At 37.4% G+C, this 16,615-nt stretch overlaps 1 protein-coding gene across 21 annotated transcripts in view; it reads right to left on the bottom strand.

Moving 5' to 3' along the window:
• The window catches only part of EYA4 (EYA transcriptional coactivator and phosphatase 4), a 140,413-nt gene that overhangs the window by 41,006 nt on the left and 82,792 nt on the right, over positions 1–16,615 (bottom strand). For 17 of the 21 annotated variants that reach the window (XM_058835091.1, XM_058835102.1, XM_058835106.1 and 14 more), the window contains 2 exons: positions 4,209–4,333; positions 2,998–3,081 (listed from right to left, as the gene is read on the bottom strand). In XM_058835091.1, the coding sequence (XP_058691074.1) occupies positions 2,998–3,081; positions 4,209–4,333 (209 nt within the window). The remainder of the gene's footprint in view (positions 1–2,997; positions 3,082–4,208; positions 4,334–16,615) is intronic. The other 4 variants (XM_058835100.1, XM_058835108.1, XM_058835110.1 and 1 more) reach the window with 1 other exon arrangement.

Raw genomic sequence — 16,615 nt, 5'->3', positions numbered from 1 at the left:
ACTACCATGTAGTCTCCCTGAAAGCTGCAGGATATTATTTCAATATGGAATCATTAGGGAAGAATTTTAGCCACATTTTTTCAAGGCGTTGTGTATTCTTCATTTTGCTAGCTATTACCTTTTCATTAAAGAAAAAACAAACAAAAAACTGTGACAAAAACAACCCAAAATGAAAAAAAAGTAATTCCCAAGAGTATTAGGGTAATCAGTCATTCCCATTTCTATAATTATTTGAGAAGGATGCGATTTTATTTTCATCATATCAATAAAACACATCAAGAAAGAGTTCATGGGTCATTTGTCACAAAATGATGGCCTCCAATAAACCTCTCAGTCATGTAGAACATGTGTTGTTGCACAAAGTACCAAAAATATCTACATTAATTTATTTGCTGATTACTACATATGTATGCCTCTGTGTACTTCTGTAAAGTCTGGGCATCTACCTACATGAAAAAAAGTAGTCTTTAGTACCTTTATCTCTTTCTGTTCAAGAAGGTATTTCACTATTCTCCACAGTGAGCTACAAATGTTCAGTTTTGCATCCAAGAAAACAGTATGTGTTTAACTGTGTTTAACAAAAACTTCAGTCATGAATTGAAATGTTTACTTTAGAATTGTGTCTAGATCTGGTTAATGCCAGCTGCACTGCACTGCCATCAGCATGAATAGACACCATCTTTTTTCTTTCCCTGTCAAGCAAATAATCTAAAACAAAAGAAACTCTCTCCCGTACTTGAGGAAAAGCATTTTATTGGCACTGAGTTTTGTTGGAAAACACCTATAGAAAGCGTTTTCATATGTGCTTGATTTTAAACAGTTCTACACTTCTGCATTCAGATTTTATGACAGTAAGGAATTCCTCAAGGTCCTTCTTCAGTGGAGCTAGAGATTTTCACGATTACCTATTTTTCTTTATGTTGTATGTCATTAAATGAAGAGGGGGGAAAAAGCACAAAGCTAACTTAGGAAAAACAAAATATTCTAACCTCAGTTCAAAAGAGCTATTTTTGTTGTTGTTTAACATACTGAAAGAGTGAAAATAAAATGATAAGCAATTGCTAACTGGAAATACATTTGAGTGCCGCTAGCAGTGAAGACTTCCCCTGTTCTGCTTTCAGCTGGGATAGAGCAAGCAGCTGTATGCTGCTTAGTTGCCAGCTGGCCTTAGACCATGACAACATGGTGAGAGAGTAGAGCTACCAACACAATCAGGTGCTGGGGCACACGATGTACAAGGAGACACAAGAAGCTGGGCTTGTTCTGTCCTAAGAAGAGGAGGCTGAGGGGAGAGCTAACTGCTGCCCGCAGCTATCTGATGGGAAGGTGCAAAGATAACAAAGAACAAAGGCACACACCTCAAAAGGTGCCATGGGAAACAACAGGTGGGAACAGATACAAGCTGCACTAAGGAAAAAATCCAATTAGATGTAGGAGGAAAATTCAATGCAACGCCTTGAGCGACATGATCTAACAGCAAAGTTGGCTCTGCTCTGAGCACTGCTTGGCCCAAATGACCTCCAGGGATCTTGTCCAAACTTCATTATTTTAAGGCTAACTCAGAATACAGCTCCCAACAAGCAACAGCTTCTACAATATACCTTGATAAAAGGACTTAGCAGATCAAAATGACTGCTGCTCTTCTGACCCCTTTTTTATTTTCTCTAAAGTGTTCCTCTATGTTAAGGACTGAAAATGAATGCAGAGTTTTAGGGGCAAGAGTTGCTAACACTATGCATGAAGGAAGACAAGCAAGTGCAACAGAAGTTACAGCACACAAATTTGATTTTAAAAGCTTGTGCAAATCAAAGAACCACACAGCTTGTCATAGGAATGATTTTCCTCTTTCTTTTAGCAAGCCTTTAGTTTTCCTGGGAATATACTCAACCAGAAGCACAGTTCTAAACATTCTACTGCCTATGGAAAATCATATTTAATACAAGTAACACACTGTATTTCCTCACTACTAATAATTAGAACTTAAATTGTTACTTTCCACATTTACCTGAACATGCTGAACAGTTAAATGAGGTGCAGACCAAGTTACCTCAGTCTTTCTTAAACTTAAAATCTTGTAATTGAGGAGAAGCATTCACATGGAATGTCCTATTCTAGTGCAAATGATCTTTTATGCTCATCAACTATTTTTTTTTTTCTTTCTCTCTTTTTCTTTTTTTTTTTTAAATTTTCTTTGCATATATGTTTTACAAATGGCAAGCTGATTCTGAAGGATTTCTTAAAAGAGCAAGTTTTTGAAATCTTCTTAACTTTAGTCCAAGCCTGCACAATTTAAGCACCTTTGTAAAGACATGTAGAGAAACATGGTGATGCATGTTTGCACCTATGATTAATCCTATATGTACTGCAATAATGTCACATATAGAGTTATTATTAATCCTTAAAATGTATGACAATTAATAATACGTGTCAGGAAACTCATAAATGAAAACAGCAGCTTGGAAAATTTGGCCAAAATTTCGTAAAGTGGCAAGTTACATGTGGCAGCACATTAGACAGAAGGTTTGACTAATAATGAAAGCCTTAGTAAGAGTAAGAACAATACTGTCATCCTTGACTTGTGCTCAGGTAATCATGCAGTGCTCTGCTTAAAAACAAAAGAAGAACAAATGGGCATTCTGTCAAAATTCCATCTGTCTGATTTCCACCAATGCTGACTACTGGCAATTCCCAGCAATGCTGAACACCACGAGACAATCCCAGTCACTCAGAGCATGTAGACAGCTAAGCTAATTATAAGCGGGTTAAATTCTCCTTGCTCATCAAATGACTTTCAAAGCATCGTAAGATAACTACTTGTTGCAACCTCCTAACAGTTTTCTGCTTGTGGGAAAAGCCTTTGAGAAAGGGTAGGAAAAAACTGCTTGGGGTGAGGGGGAACCCCCTGAGAACTCAAACTGCATGAGAAAAGACAGGAGCAAACGCAAAGAGATGTCACACAGCAGTCATGGGGACACACCACACACGCATGCACTGTACCAGGGTCTCTCATACTTGTTGCAGAGGAGGGAGTACTGCAACTCAGCAACCAGTCTGCAGTGTTTAACACAGTCATGTTGTCTCCTGAGAACAGGAATGGTAACAACAGTTCATTCTCCCAATGTCTGTTCAGTGTAAATGAATAGTCTTCAAGGCAAATCAGTGTTTTGGCACTCTAAGTCAAGCCTTTTAACATAATTGTATTGGTTTTATGGGTATTATTTTAACTGGTTTATTTATGCACATTGTATAACATAGTGGCATCCAGTTACGAGTGTTCTTTAAAAGCATGCTTTAAGTTTTCTTTTTATTCTGGAATAAGGATTCTGTTTAAAAATATGGTTCAGCCCTTCTTTGCAGAGCTCAGTTACCCTCCCAGACACATCCACTTTTTATTGACATTGACAGACTTTTATTTAAATAGAGTAAGTGAATAAAATAATCTACCTTGTGGCCAGAAAGAGCAAACCAAAAAAATTTTCTTAGTACCAACTGTTAAAATATACAGTGATGTATGAACTCTAAAAAAGAAACTCTAGTTTGACTCATATCCATGGTGTCACTTTCATGGACTGCACCTCAGAATGTGGCACCCTGCCTCCCACTATGGCAGAATTGGTTATCTGAAAGCATTGGAATAAAAAATGAAATCTGTGTTGTGCTTGCATGTCCCTACAATATGACCTTCAGCAGTGATAACCAGCTACTGCTGAGGAAAATCTAACAATCTCTTCATTAGAAACTTTCATTACCTCCCAAGAATTGAAATTCCTCAGAAAAAATAAATAAATAAATTACCCAAGCCTAATTTTGATGCACTTCTTGATAGTGATTTTAATTTAACATAAATGCATGTAAGTCAGGGTATAAGAGTAAATTATTACTCATCAAGGAAGTATGACACAGGAAAATACAGTTTAAGTTACCAACTTAAGGTATAAGCAAACATTTAACACCATATTCAAATCAACCATTCAAAAATTTTCCTTATTTCACTATAGTACCTTGTTTCAGTTCTGCCTCTTATTTCAGTTGGTGCAAATAAAAGAAATGATGCTGGAATTAGAAATGTATGACTATATTATGACTGCCAATTTTTTATAACTCTTGTTGGATTTATAAATATAGTCTTTCTTGAAATTATGGTAAAAAATGTGTAAGACTAAAAACTAGCCAAAACTTTCTGTGTGCCAGCTGTGTCTTGTACTTACCTCCTGTTCCATTTGTTGTGACTGATGTGCTACTGAGATTAGATTTATCCAGCTTGGAACTACCTGGTGCATCACTGCTTCCAACAAGATTATGAGGACTGGCTAGATCCTGCATTTCCATAGACCTGTTAAAAACCAAGGTGACAGAATTAATGCACTGTGATACCATCTAAAATAATCTGCTTTTTCTATAATAATTTTTTTTATTTATTTTTTTGATATGGAGAGTTTGCAGTTCATCCAGATTAACAAATCAGTACTGGCTCCTTTGACATCTTTACATTTTGCCGAACCTAGGAAAACAGGTAACAGCAACAATGCCACTATTTTTCCCTTTTCCTTTAGGTATTATGAAGTGACACAGGCTTATGAAACTGCCACTGAAACACACCAAAGAGTTTGTGCATAAGGTAGTGCACATATATGGATGGACAGATAAATTAACAAATTCAGGTAGACAGATATTTCTGAGGAAAATAGAGAAATTAGGTGAAAAGTCAAGCGTTACACAGAAAGCTAAAACAGGAACTTCTGCCTCTCATTATCAACCACCAGCTGTTACTGCACCCACACTAAATTACAGGAACAGACCATACAAATGAATGAACAGAACTCTCATGTACATCTGGAAAATTCTTCACTCCTACAAATGTGTATATTCTTCTTGGATCACTTGATATTTGTTTTCTTCTGTGTAATTTCTGGGAAGCTTGCAAAATTTCAAGTGGATTCAGACTGCAATGAATTCCAGCATCACAATTACACTGGGGGCCTGTAGATGGCTTTCATGCAGTGACAACAGATCTGCCTTTCTCAGACAAAGACAGAGCAGAAAAGGAACATTTCTTGTTAGACCTGTAATTGCAATCCAATTTGCAGTGTGTGCTCTCGCCTATTCCTTGCTTCATTTATATATTAATTACACAGTTTTTTCTTCCCCCAGAGAAACAATTTGGCTATATATAAGCAAAGTTGCCAGCCCATCTGTAACAAGAGAACAATTTACCATATGTATACTCCAAAGACCAACAGAAGGATTGTCTTACAGAGGATGTAAAAGCCCAATTAGATTGTAGAAGGCTGAGATGGAGAGGAAAGAGATGAACAGTTGGGATGGTTGAGTAAAAACAGCTCCCAGGTATTCATATTCTGACCAGGACAATCAATGGCAAATCGTTAAGGGCAACACCCAACATCTTAAGAATTTGTTTCAAGTTTCACTTTGAAATTGCCTGTCTTCCGTGCTCCACACATCCTCTTCTCTGGAAAAACAAACAAATAAAACACCACTACCTTTCCATCAAATATGGGTCTGCTGGCTGAATCTCGAGAAAATGAAATTATCTGTCTTTCGTGCTCCTTATTCTGCTGATCTCCTGGATGATTTACTCCCTCACATTACCTTCATTTAATCCAAGATAGCGATTCAGAGCTTTCATGTCTTGAATATATTTGAGAAAATACAGTAAATACTCTATCTCAACTGGCAAAATAAATGAAAGCCTTACCTGAAGCCATATGAAGCCAAGAATCCCCCTTACTCAAGTAAATGCCTGAGTCAACAATGAGATGCACTGGCTACGCTACTGGCAGGATAGCCTGCCCAGCAGCACTCTGCATGAGCAGGAAAAAACTGCAGGCTATGCATCAGCAGGTGAGAATTCTACAGCCATATTCAAGGAAATAAAAAGGCATAAACTGAGATTTGAACTGCACTGAACCCAATTTCTTCATCTAATTGTGTATGCATTTCTACACATCTGTCAGCAGTGCATTATATTTATTGTCTACTGGAAATGTGATCAGTGTTAGATGAAATAAAATGAACTCAGGTTGTTTACAAGTCTGCCAGGTTTTGTTTAGTACTTTCTGTACAAGTATAGCAGCTAAAGGTTAAAAAAAGTCTAAGAGTTTCCATCTTGTATGTATTTAAGGGAGCAGAAGAATGCTACACAAAATAAACACTGCTTAGTTCATTGCATATACAGTGTAATGCTCCCCACGTGTTCACTTGGCAGTTTTAAATATCAGGACTTCCTGTTGAAGTATGATCAGCACACAGATACCTAATGGGCAGTTCCAGATTAGAAAGTTCACATGTGGATTTTTCCTCTTGGTTTGCGTGAAAGTTACAATAATTTTTTTTCAGGCAGCCACATATCACTGCCACAGGTGCAAATATTTCAGTGACATTTTAGAAGCAAAATCACTCATTCACAACCTAGTCTTTTTAAAAAAGTATCCATTTTAACCACTTTGCACAGTCAAATGAATCACGTTTTCTTAATCAAACAACTTTTTTTTAATCAGAAAACTAGGTCCACTAACTCTCATTTTCTTGGCAAAGAATATAAACAATCAAATTTTGTAAAATTAATACTTTTTGTTCCAAACTAGCATGAAAACTTCTGTGCAGAGAAGTATTTTTATTGCCCTAATTTATTTTCTGTAACAAATGGCATCCCATCCACAGACATGGCAAGTTAATTAGCTAAAACTATTTTTAAAGTAGTGCCTTCAAAAATAGACTTTTTTTCTGCATGAGTAAAAGACATCTTGTACTTGTTGGTAGTCTATTAAGAATAAAAAGGATATCCAAACCAATAAAAAGTTTCACAAAACCATGTGTATACATTGTATTATCCTGGGTGCTCCATCCTGTGTGAACAAGCAGAGGGATTACTTTAATATATCCCTATGTGATTTATTTACAGAAATGCACATGTTACCTTCTGTGTAGTGCATATAATTCAATTCACTTTTCTGGATGCATTTAGTTTACCTTTAGCTAAAAAATTCTCAGGAAGATGTAACAGACTTACTAAAATTTTATCTTCAAGTGAATGGAGGATTCAGGAAAAATGTTTAGTAAAATGGACAAAATAATTCCAACATCTTGAATTCATTTTGTCAAACTAAATGTTTATCAGAGTCCTGCTTTCACTGACTTAATCAGAAGCAGGTTCAGGTTCAGTATGTGCTTTCCTGCACAAAAGAAACTTTCAAAGAAATCTCTGAAGGAGTAATTAATACTTCTAAGTTTATGCAACTATTTATTAAGACCCCTTTCTACTAAATGCAGTATGTTCCAATTCCAGATGGAATAAAGTTTATTGTTAAAGGTGCTTAAAAAAACTACACTGTACAATTTTATTTTACGTATTTCATGTTTCTGCCAGGTACATAAGTGAGCTTTAGTTTTCCCCCTCCTTTGTCTCCAACTGCTTTTTAGAATAATTAAGTAAAATTCTACATTGTATAAAAAGATACAATTTGTCAGGAAATGGGTTGCTTGCTAAGAAGATGTTTTATTTATCTCTTGACTGTTTGAAGAAGGTTTGCATTATTTTCAGCTTCTGAGCAAAAAACAGAAACCTGGCAAGACATATTTGTCTTTTATTCTGCTTTGGCTGTGCTTAAATTCTTTGAAAGTTGGTATTTGCACATGCTTAGTGGATCATTTCAGAGGCTTACTGGAAAAGTCTCTAAAACATCCCATTTCACAGAACAGTCTCCCAGATCTCAGTGCTCCAAGCACTCCAAGCTGTGGACAACCTTACCCAACTGAAGAAGGTTTGACTCAAAAATATGTCTGTGGGGGATTTTGGGCCCTCCCCATTAGAGCATATTCTGTTCCCCAGCTTGAAGTTACATCTTTTCAAGGGTTAGCCTATGCTCAGAAGTGGATGAAGGAAGAGCATCCAAAGAGACAAATTCCTCCCTCTCCCGTCCCATCTTTACAAGTGTGGATGACCAGAACTTGTGCCCCACCCCAGACCACCAGAGTGCAGAGCCCAGCACCATAACCCAACCTGGCAGATGAAGGTGCAAGTAGGACTAATTATGATTGCCCCATTTGACAACAGCATCTCTTTATTTCTATACAGCTTTCATTTCTGTTGTTTTAACGGTAAAAAGCTCAAGCCTTGCTTCTACATAATTTTAAAATTCTTCTTCCCCCCGCCCCTTCATTACCATCACATATTTATTTTTTCACTGCTTTTCTTCAGCAGACATAAAATTTATTTTCAGAAAATCTGGGTTGCTATGACTGTGTTATCCATCTGCATTTCCAGTTTAACTATTATTAGGGTGGACTAAGAGCTGGGTCCTTCCACAGCTTGTAACTCCATTGATTATTTATGAGTTCTACAAGTAGAACATATTTACATAACTTTCCTGAAAGAGATTATTTTAAAACATAAGAGATAGTTTTAAAACGTAAACTTTTTGCTTCATAATCCAGTTAAAACTTTTTTTTACCAACAAGATCGAAAGTAAGAAATAATTTAACAAAGATTTATGAAAGAATAAATATTCTAACATGAAAACAAAGTACTTCAAATCCCAGCCTAACCAGAACATTTTACAAATACCAATTCCTCTGTGCAGAATTTGAAGTAAATCCAAATTACGGAAGAACTGAAAGAAGAACTATACAGAGGCTACTGAAAATTGAATAATTTAATTTAGCTTGTAAATAATCATAACAAAAAATTTTGAAGCATTTACAATTCTTTGATAGGAAATTCACCACATACATTTCTTTAGCAGAATCTCACTAAACTTCACTGAGGCAAAAATGCACATAATAAGAATTATAATGATAATGATGTTATTGTTATTGTTACTATTATTATTGTTATTTTAGTTTCTCCCCTGCTTTTCTAGTATCCCTCCTGTTGTAACACCAATTCTTGAAAACATTCTATACTTTCTCACAGAATCCTGGAGTCTTGTCAATTTAAGTTAACAGCTACCCTGGAGGTTCTGAAATTAAGCAAACAGGGACTTTCACTTTATTTCTATAAATTAACTTAAACTAACTTTATAACTTAAATTAACTTTAAGTGCAATAGGAAAGTTGGATAACAGAACTGTTCAAACTTGGCTAAATCTGTTTCCTACTGGTATCAGCTCAGCTCTCAGACCAGCTACACTGTTGTTTTAAAGACAAGTGGATTAATTTTTTTTTCCATTTCCCACATAAATTTTTTTAGGCAGATCTTTCAGCAATGTTCTGAACAGGACAAGTGAGCTCACCTGTCTTTCACATGCAGTCTGAACTAGCTCATACAAGCCTTTATTCTGACAAAAACAATCAGAATGGATGCACATACACAAATGTCATTTGTCCAATCTTCATAAAGTCTGCAATAAAGTTTAAAGCAATCAATAATTTAGATAACACCACAATTATAAAGGATTTTTTTTTGTTTGTTTGTTTTTTGGGGTTTTGTTTTTAGGTCTGTTTTTTTTTTAAAAAATTACATTCATAGTTATACCAGATATTTTTCATGTTTACTTGCACCCACAAGAACAGTAATTCAATTAAAAAGAAATGACACCAGCCCTTCAAAGGCTACAGTGGGCAGCAAGAAAGAGGGCGAAGAGAGATAGATTCTGGATGACGGACAGATTTCCAGGGAACATACTGTTGTATACAAATTCATGTACACTAACACACAGATACATCCAATCTTATAATAATTCTTTGGTGCTCAATATACACAAAAACACGTGTTTAAGTGTATACACAACAAAAAACTTCCCAACTCCTTTCCAGGGAAGATCTCCATCAACAGTGCAACAAAACACACAGCCAAAAAAAGCTCCTCAAATACGTAACGTTTCCAATTATTTTGTTAACTCCAAAATACAAGTTAATATTTTCTTTTCCACGTGCTTTTACACCATTTATTGCAGCCTTTGTCATTTTTTTGTCACTGTAAAAGTTAAGGAAGGAAGAGCACAACCAATGAGATAAATTTGTTCCATTGAGACAATTACGCCTCTTGTTTTCCCAGGCTCATCAAGCCCACCTCTAGATCTTCTTAAACTTAGTAGATGGCCAAAATAGCAGAACTTTTGCTATTCTAGGCACAATGTCGCAAAAGCTGCTCTTCCAACACACAAATTCTGGCAGCTTGCCAGATTTAAAATCAAATAATAGCACTGGACACTTCCCATTCTCTGTGAGGCCTCCTTTCTTAACTTGTAAAGCAATACAGTGCTAATAAGCAGTAAAATAATGTCATGTTATATTGATAAAACCAGAAAATGCTCCCCAGTTTTATTTTTATTACCTTTTTTCTTCTTTTTAGCAATACAGAAATCGAGTGCTAAACTTTTTGCCATCATTTGGGGACAGAAGAAAGATTATATCTGTGTAATTTCTGTTTCTTTTGTGTTTGCAAGTACAGCGTCAACATTCATATTAAAAAAAATAATGGTAAGAGGCAAAAGTAAAGTCACATTGATATTCCAAGAATAAAAATACTTCCATCAATCTACAACCACGGTCAGACAGAGGGTATCAAAGAGAGGGACCCTTAGTGAAACAAAGAATTAAAACATCCAGGTTTTTCTACCGTGTTAAGAAATACCACATAGGCAATAAAAAAATAAAAATTGTCACAAGGTTGAGCTTTGCAAAACTGTAAGTATAAAGTAAGGGCTGTACTAGACTCCTCTATGCATTATTCATTACAAGCTTGAGTATCACCATGCAGCTTCCCAGCACATGAGTTCAAGCTCACAGGAAAAGCACCCATACCCAGATATTGCAATAAATTCACCCTGGGGAGGGTCCTTCTAGTACAACAAAACAATAATTTGAGTAAAATTCAAAAGTGCCTGAATTTGTTTAATAGCTTTTTCCATCCCAAATAAGCTGCTTGTCTTACAGAGGATGGGAATCCTTAGGTAATTCTTCAGGGCATGAAGGAGCACAAGCTGTGATTGTATCTCAGTTTTGCTTTCCTGCCTATTGTTCTTCACTTGGCTATTCAAGCCTAATACCAGGAGAAAAAACCCTCATGCAGACGGTATTACTTTACAGGAGCTGTCTGACAGGCAGACAGTGTCAGAGCCTGGGATGCACTTGATGCAGAGGGCTCAGCTGAGAACGCGGGCGAGCAGGTTTGGTGACAAAGGCCGGCATTGTAGCTTGCCCCCTTACTCCATTCACTTGTAGAGAAAAAGACATTTCTTTTAACAGCACTGCAGCTTCTCCCAACCCCCATTCCCATTTCCCCAGTTAAGCTTTTGCTATCACCCTCCCTTTTTTGACCCTGTGCCACCTTGAGCTTCTCTGTGCTTCCTAACAATTAGGCGTCAGATATTTTTTGGCTTTATTAAATCTATGCTTCCCTCTTTTCTCACTGCAGAACAACTGCCAAAGTTTGAAGATTTTGTTGATCTAGTATATGACTACTGCTTTAGTAATCAGCTGATATTAATTTCTCTTACTGAAAAGGATATATGTATTTGCTCTTTGTGACTCTAGTGTGAAGATACAACTAAATACTGTGGAAGATAATTGTTTTAAAAATCAAATTTATTTTTGTCAGAAAAGAAAAGCTGGTATTTTCTTCTTGTGCATAAAGAAAAGTTTTGCTCTTACGATGATTAAACACACCAATGAATTTAGACGGCTTGGACTGTTGTGCTATATAATTGCTGAAAACCATTATTTGCTTAAAAGTCAGCAACTGCACGGTTTCCCTTGTTTCTGATTGACTGAGACATTTTATTTCAGTTTAATGTCATTTAATGTGGTTTCCAGAAAACCACAGAAAACTGTCTATTCTAGTGCAGTTCAGTCAGCCACAAATCCACATTACAATAATTTTTCACCACCTTCTGACTTTTATTGGGAATGAATGTCATTTCCCTGTCACAATTAAAAGACAATGTAAAATTAATTTGGATTTAAACACTTTTGAATAAAACTTAGAATACCTAGGAGCCATTTCTTGATTCTCCTGTTGAACATGTAGCCGACTTGTCCAAAGCCAACAAGGATTGAAATAAATAAATAAATAAAAATCAAGACAAATCAGGAGAAGTGGAACATACTGAGTTATTTACCTCAGCACAGACTTCCAGCTCACCCTCTCCACGCTCAGGAGATTGTTCAATTACAGAACACAGATTCAGAGTAGGGAAATGGGCAGGCTGACACTGAAAAAGTAAGTAATGGGAGGTGCTTTTTTTCCATATGCTCCTCTTCCACATCATCTCTCCACTCTGAAGTTTATAATTGGTTTGAGTTGATGAAAGCAAATGATAATGTCATATAGGAAACTGTTCCATTCTGATACAATAGACTGATGCACACACAAAAGGCAAAGCTATGCAGAACAATACCTTCTGGCCAGCTGGATCCCAGCCTTTGGGATCTCTTTTCTGGGCTATCCTAATGTGACAGCCACAGTTGATGGGATGCAATTTTAGCTCAGGGTTTACACTCCATTCACTGGAGGAAGTATCCCGAAAGAGGTAACAGGGTGTCTGAACAGATAATTCCCATCTTCTCAAGGAAAAAGGCAGTTGGTTCCAGGAGAAACGACTCCAGGAGAGAGAACATCTGAACTAGTGAGTGTCAAGGACTAGGGACTGAAGGAATAGCAGAAAGAGGGGCTGAGTGCTCAATTCTTTTACTCCACGTAGAGACCAGCCCATCCCAAGCCTGGACATGTGAACAGAAAGCACATAAAGGTACACAGGCACCTGCTACTTAACAAAATACAAACAACAAATCCACAAGCAAACAAACAAACAAAACAAAATATTAAAGCAGGTTCTGAAGTCCTTATGTGATTATTGAAGTAAATCAAAAGTGATAATAACAGCACAGTTCCACGGGGAGCTGTCAAGTATCCAACTTACATGAAATATAAACTACCAGCTTACAGATACATAAAATCTAAATGCAAGTCTTTGGATCACAGGGCCACATTTTCAAAGAGTACTTCACCCAACAGCTTCTGATCGCTTCCAGATGTGACAGGCACTTGCAGATGCTGTGGTTCTGACAACATGATGTGCTGTGTCATAAACAAATAACAAACACTTCTGTGGAGATGGCTGGAATGCAAACAGCAAGCCTGTGGCCTTCCCCCCTCTATGCCACAGCTTCTGCAGAACAACTGCTCAGAGTCACATCTGAAAAATCTGCTGGAAATTTCAGAGTCCCTTCTCTGTCTCTGAGAGGTGACCTGGTTGGACATATGGAACAGGCAACAAACCCAGTGACTGAAGGATCTCACAGTCTTTCTTTGGTGGTTTTGAGTCTGATTTGTGCAACAAAGATTGTTTCTCATATACACAGAGGAGTGTGGAGAGGATCAGCTCTGCCAATTACCATTGGTATTATTGCTAATCTGCCCTTTGTAAAATACAGCCTTCAAAATGACACTGCTTACTGCAGTGAAAACATTATGAATTTAAATATAATAATGTCAATTGTATTCATGTTAGACAGTATTTAAGCAAGTATGAAATTGGAAAATCAGGGATAAAAGGCTCTGAATTTTGTTGTTGGCTTCAGTTCAGCCTGGAAGGCACGATGTAACAGTGAACTCATATTTTCATTAAAAAAAGAGCAACGGGTGGGTTGTGTCTGACTCATCCTAAATTGAGATGCCTGTTATGTTTCAAACTATTTATTGTAACATGGTTCTTCTTCACCAGGGAATGTCCAAAGCAAAAGAAGAAGAAGAAGAAGAAGAAGCTCTTTCAGGTGTGCTGTATTAAGAGTGACCATACCCCATTTCAATGCAATTTCTTTAGCCACTAGTACAGGGGCCTTACAAGAACTTCATCAGCTTCCAGAAAGGATGACTTATGATGACAGACTAGGCAGAATACAGGAGTTGCCAAAAACTTGTAGCTTTCAGGCTCTAGTCATATTTTAATGCAAACATTCTGAAACTTCTCTTGGTAAATACAATATACAGAGAGTTACTGGCAAGCAGTCTTAACGTGGGAAACATTAACACATCTCACTTTTAACAGTGAAGTTCCCGTTATAAGTTAAATCTGATCTGAATCTTGGCTCCCAAGACAAATATTCTGTAGTTTACCTCATGTGGAGCACATTATATTTGGCTCCAAAACAGTTTGTGTCAAAAGCAATTATTTCTGTTCTCTACTAGCAGTCCCAACAATGAGTTTGGTTTAGAATATAAAACAAAATATATACAACTTGCTGACTGCCTGATGCCTTAACTGCTCCAGCATCTGATCACTGTAAGGTGTAGCTGGGCACATTTGGGATGGCAAGGTCCACTAGGTGTGCTGCACACATCCCTTGTCATTTTTCCCAGGATGACCTTATTGCCTGGAAGAATCTATAAGAACTTTGCATTACTGATTATACTCAAAACAAATTCCATTTTTCTGAGCAAGAGAGAGAATGATGCTCTGATAAATCCACTGATTCTAGCTGTTCGTTACAACTGATATAAAATGACTACACTTCATTTTGCTTCACTGTTTGATTTCCCCAAGTTATTTTATAATTTGAAACTTAAAGCATACACACCTTTTTCATTTGGGATGAAGTAGGTGATTTTTCTAAGAGTTAATAAATACGTGCCGCTGAGAACTCTGGGGCACAGTTCCCCTCCCCTGAATTATCCCCTTGGGCCACAAGAAGGGGCAGGTAGCAGCTGCAAATCTGTAACACCTCCATTTCCAGCTCAGCCTCTATGCTGATAACCCAACCCCCAGGCCAGGGCATCCCTGCCTGCCTGGCCAGAGCCACAGGAGCAGAGCCAGCACTCCAGCCCTCACTGGCCCAGCACATACACAGCAGCCCTGGGAACCAGCCTTTCTGCTGGTTACCCTCCTTTGTATCTCCCTCTGGTCAAAACACAGCTCACACCGAATGGCTGGATCTCACCAGGACTTCTGACATAATGCTTAGCCTTTTAAAATCATTAAATATCCATTCTGTCCAAGTACTGAGGGAAAAACAAGGTAGCGGGGAACAAGCCCTACTGCGCCATTGGTTTTTATGTCCACCCACATCCACATTGCAGATGCAAGATTGCAACTTTACTGCATTTAGCACAGGTTCCCCACTGGTTCCCCAAAATCCTGATTTGTGAGAAAAGGCGGGGTGCGGGATGTTCATAACAACATGATTGCTTTTTATAATACATTTATTCTTGCTTCTCAGCTAATGTTAAAATATTGCTGTTGGGAAACATGGTATAATAATGAAATGCTAAGAGGGATGAATGTGCTTCTCTGGTACTATTTTGAGAAAGTCGTGAAAAGCACTACAACTTTGAGAGCACAGGGGTTTATTTTCTATTTAATTTAATCTACATAATTAGAAGAAAAATAAGACATAAGCCTGAAATAACATAGGAATAAAACATGATCTTATGTCTAGTCACCTGCCAATTATTTCTACACTGAAAAGCAAATAAAATCCCAAAACCCTTAAAAATTAAAGTGACAGAGATTTAGTTGTAAACTGAAACAGAACTTAAACGGAATTCACCAAACAGGATGTTCTCCCTCTCTGCCCTCTTCTGCACTCATGCCACACAATAAATAATTCTGTTAAAAAGTTGATCCGTGGAATTGCTTTATTTATTTGGGCACTGCATATGCCTTTCTCCATAGGTCTGCCAAACATACCTTCCCAGAGACTTGCTGCTTCAGTCCTGGGCCTCTCTTAAATGGCAGACACAAATCCCCTATGAATTAGATTGAGACCATCGTGCTAATTTTCATGTTTAACCAAAAACAGATTTAAACTTATGTTTTCAAAGGTGGATGGCTAGTGGAAGGCAAGTACATTTCATGCTTTAAGGGGAGGTAAAGTTACTTCTGCTCTACAAATGACATTAAGAAATTCCCAAAGAAATTTGACAATAATACAAACTCAGATCACGGTAAATTATATCACTTGGCAGCTAAACTGGAGAACTAAGTCCAGAATTGCCAACAAAAGTCAAGGCACACGTTTAGATATATGGAAAGCTTTGCGATGACTAGCAGAAAGGAGCCTGCACAGGCATCTTGTGAGACCCATAAAGAAGCTTATCAATTTTGGTTTTTTTTTAAATAAAAGTGTTCAAAAGGAGAAGATAGAACAGCCAGACCATCTGCAATGTAACCACATAAAAGACCCCTGGGCAAATCCAAACCCATTAGCAGAAGTGCTTGACAAATCTGCCAAAGAGCCAGATGCTGCTTATGGAGGAGCCTCTTTCCCTCCTCGTCATCTGGATCCTCTGACTTTGTTCCCAGAGGAGAACAACACTGACTAGTGCTCAGACTAAGCTGTGTGTGGAGGGAGCTGAGGTACAGAACTGCTCTCTGATAACACCATCTTAACATAAGCAGGGGAGGCAAAGCCTAAAATATTACAGCAGGCTTAACACGCATTTGTGTAATTTGTGGAAGATGTACATGGTAGAAAAAAGGAAAGCAAACTTGCAATTACCTTATTTACATGTGGTCTTACCTTATTTGCATGAGTTCTCTTTTTATCCAGATATTTTTTGTTCATTCTTGTCCTTTGCTGCGATAGAGTTAATTTATTCTCAGTAGCTGTCACAGTGCTGTTTTGGATTCAGCATGAGAATGTTTTTGTTTTGGTA

The sequence above is a fragment of the Poecile atricapillus genome, chromosome 3, assembly GCF_030490865.1.
Source record: "Poecile atricapillus isolate bPoeAtr1 chromosome 3, bPoeAtr1.hap1, whole genome shotgun sequence".
NCBI classification, from domain to species: domain Eukaryota; kingdom Metazoa; phylum Chordata; class Aves; order Passeriformes; family Paridae; genus Poecile; species Poecile atricapillus.
Note: the sequence above shows the minus strand (reverse complement) of the source record. Positions and strands in the feature narration are given on the sequence as shown.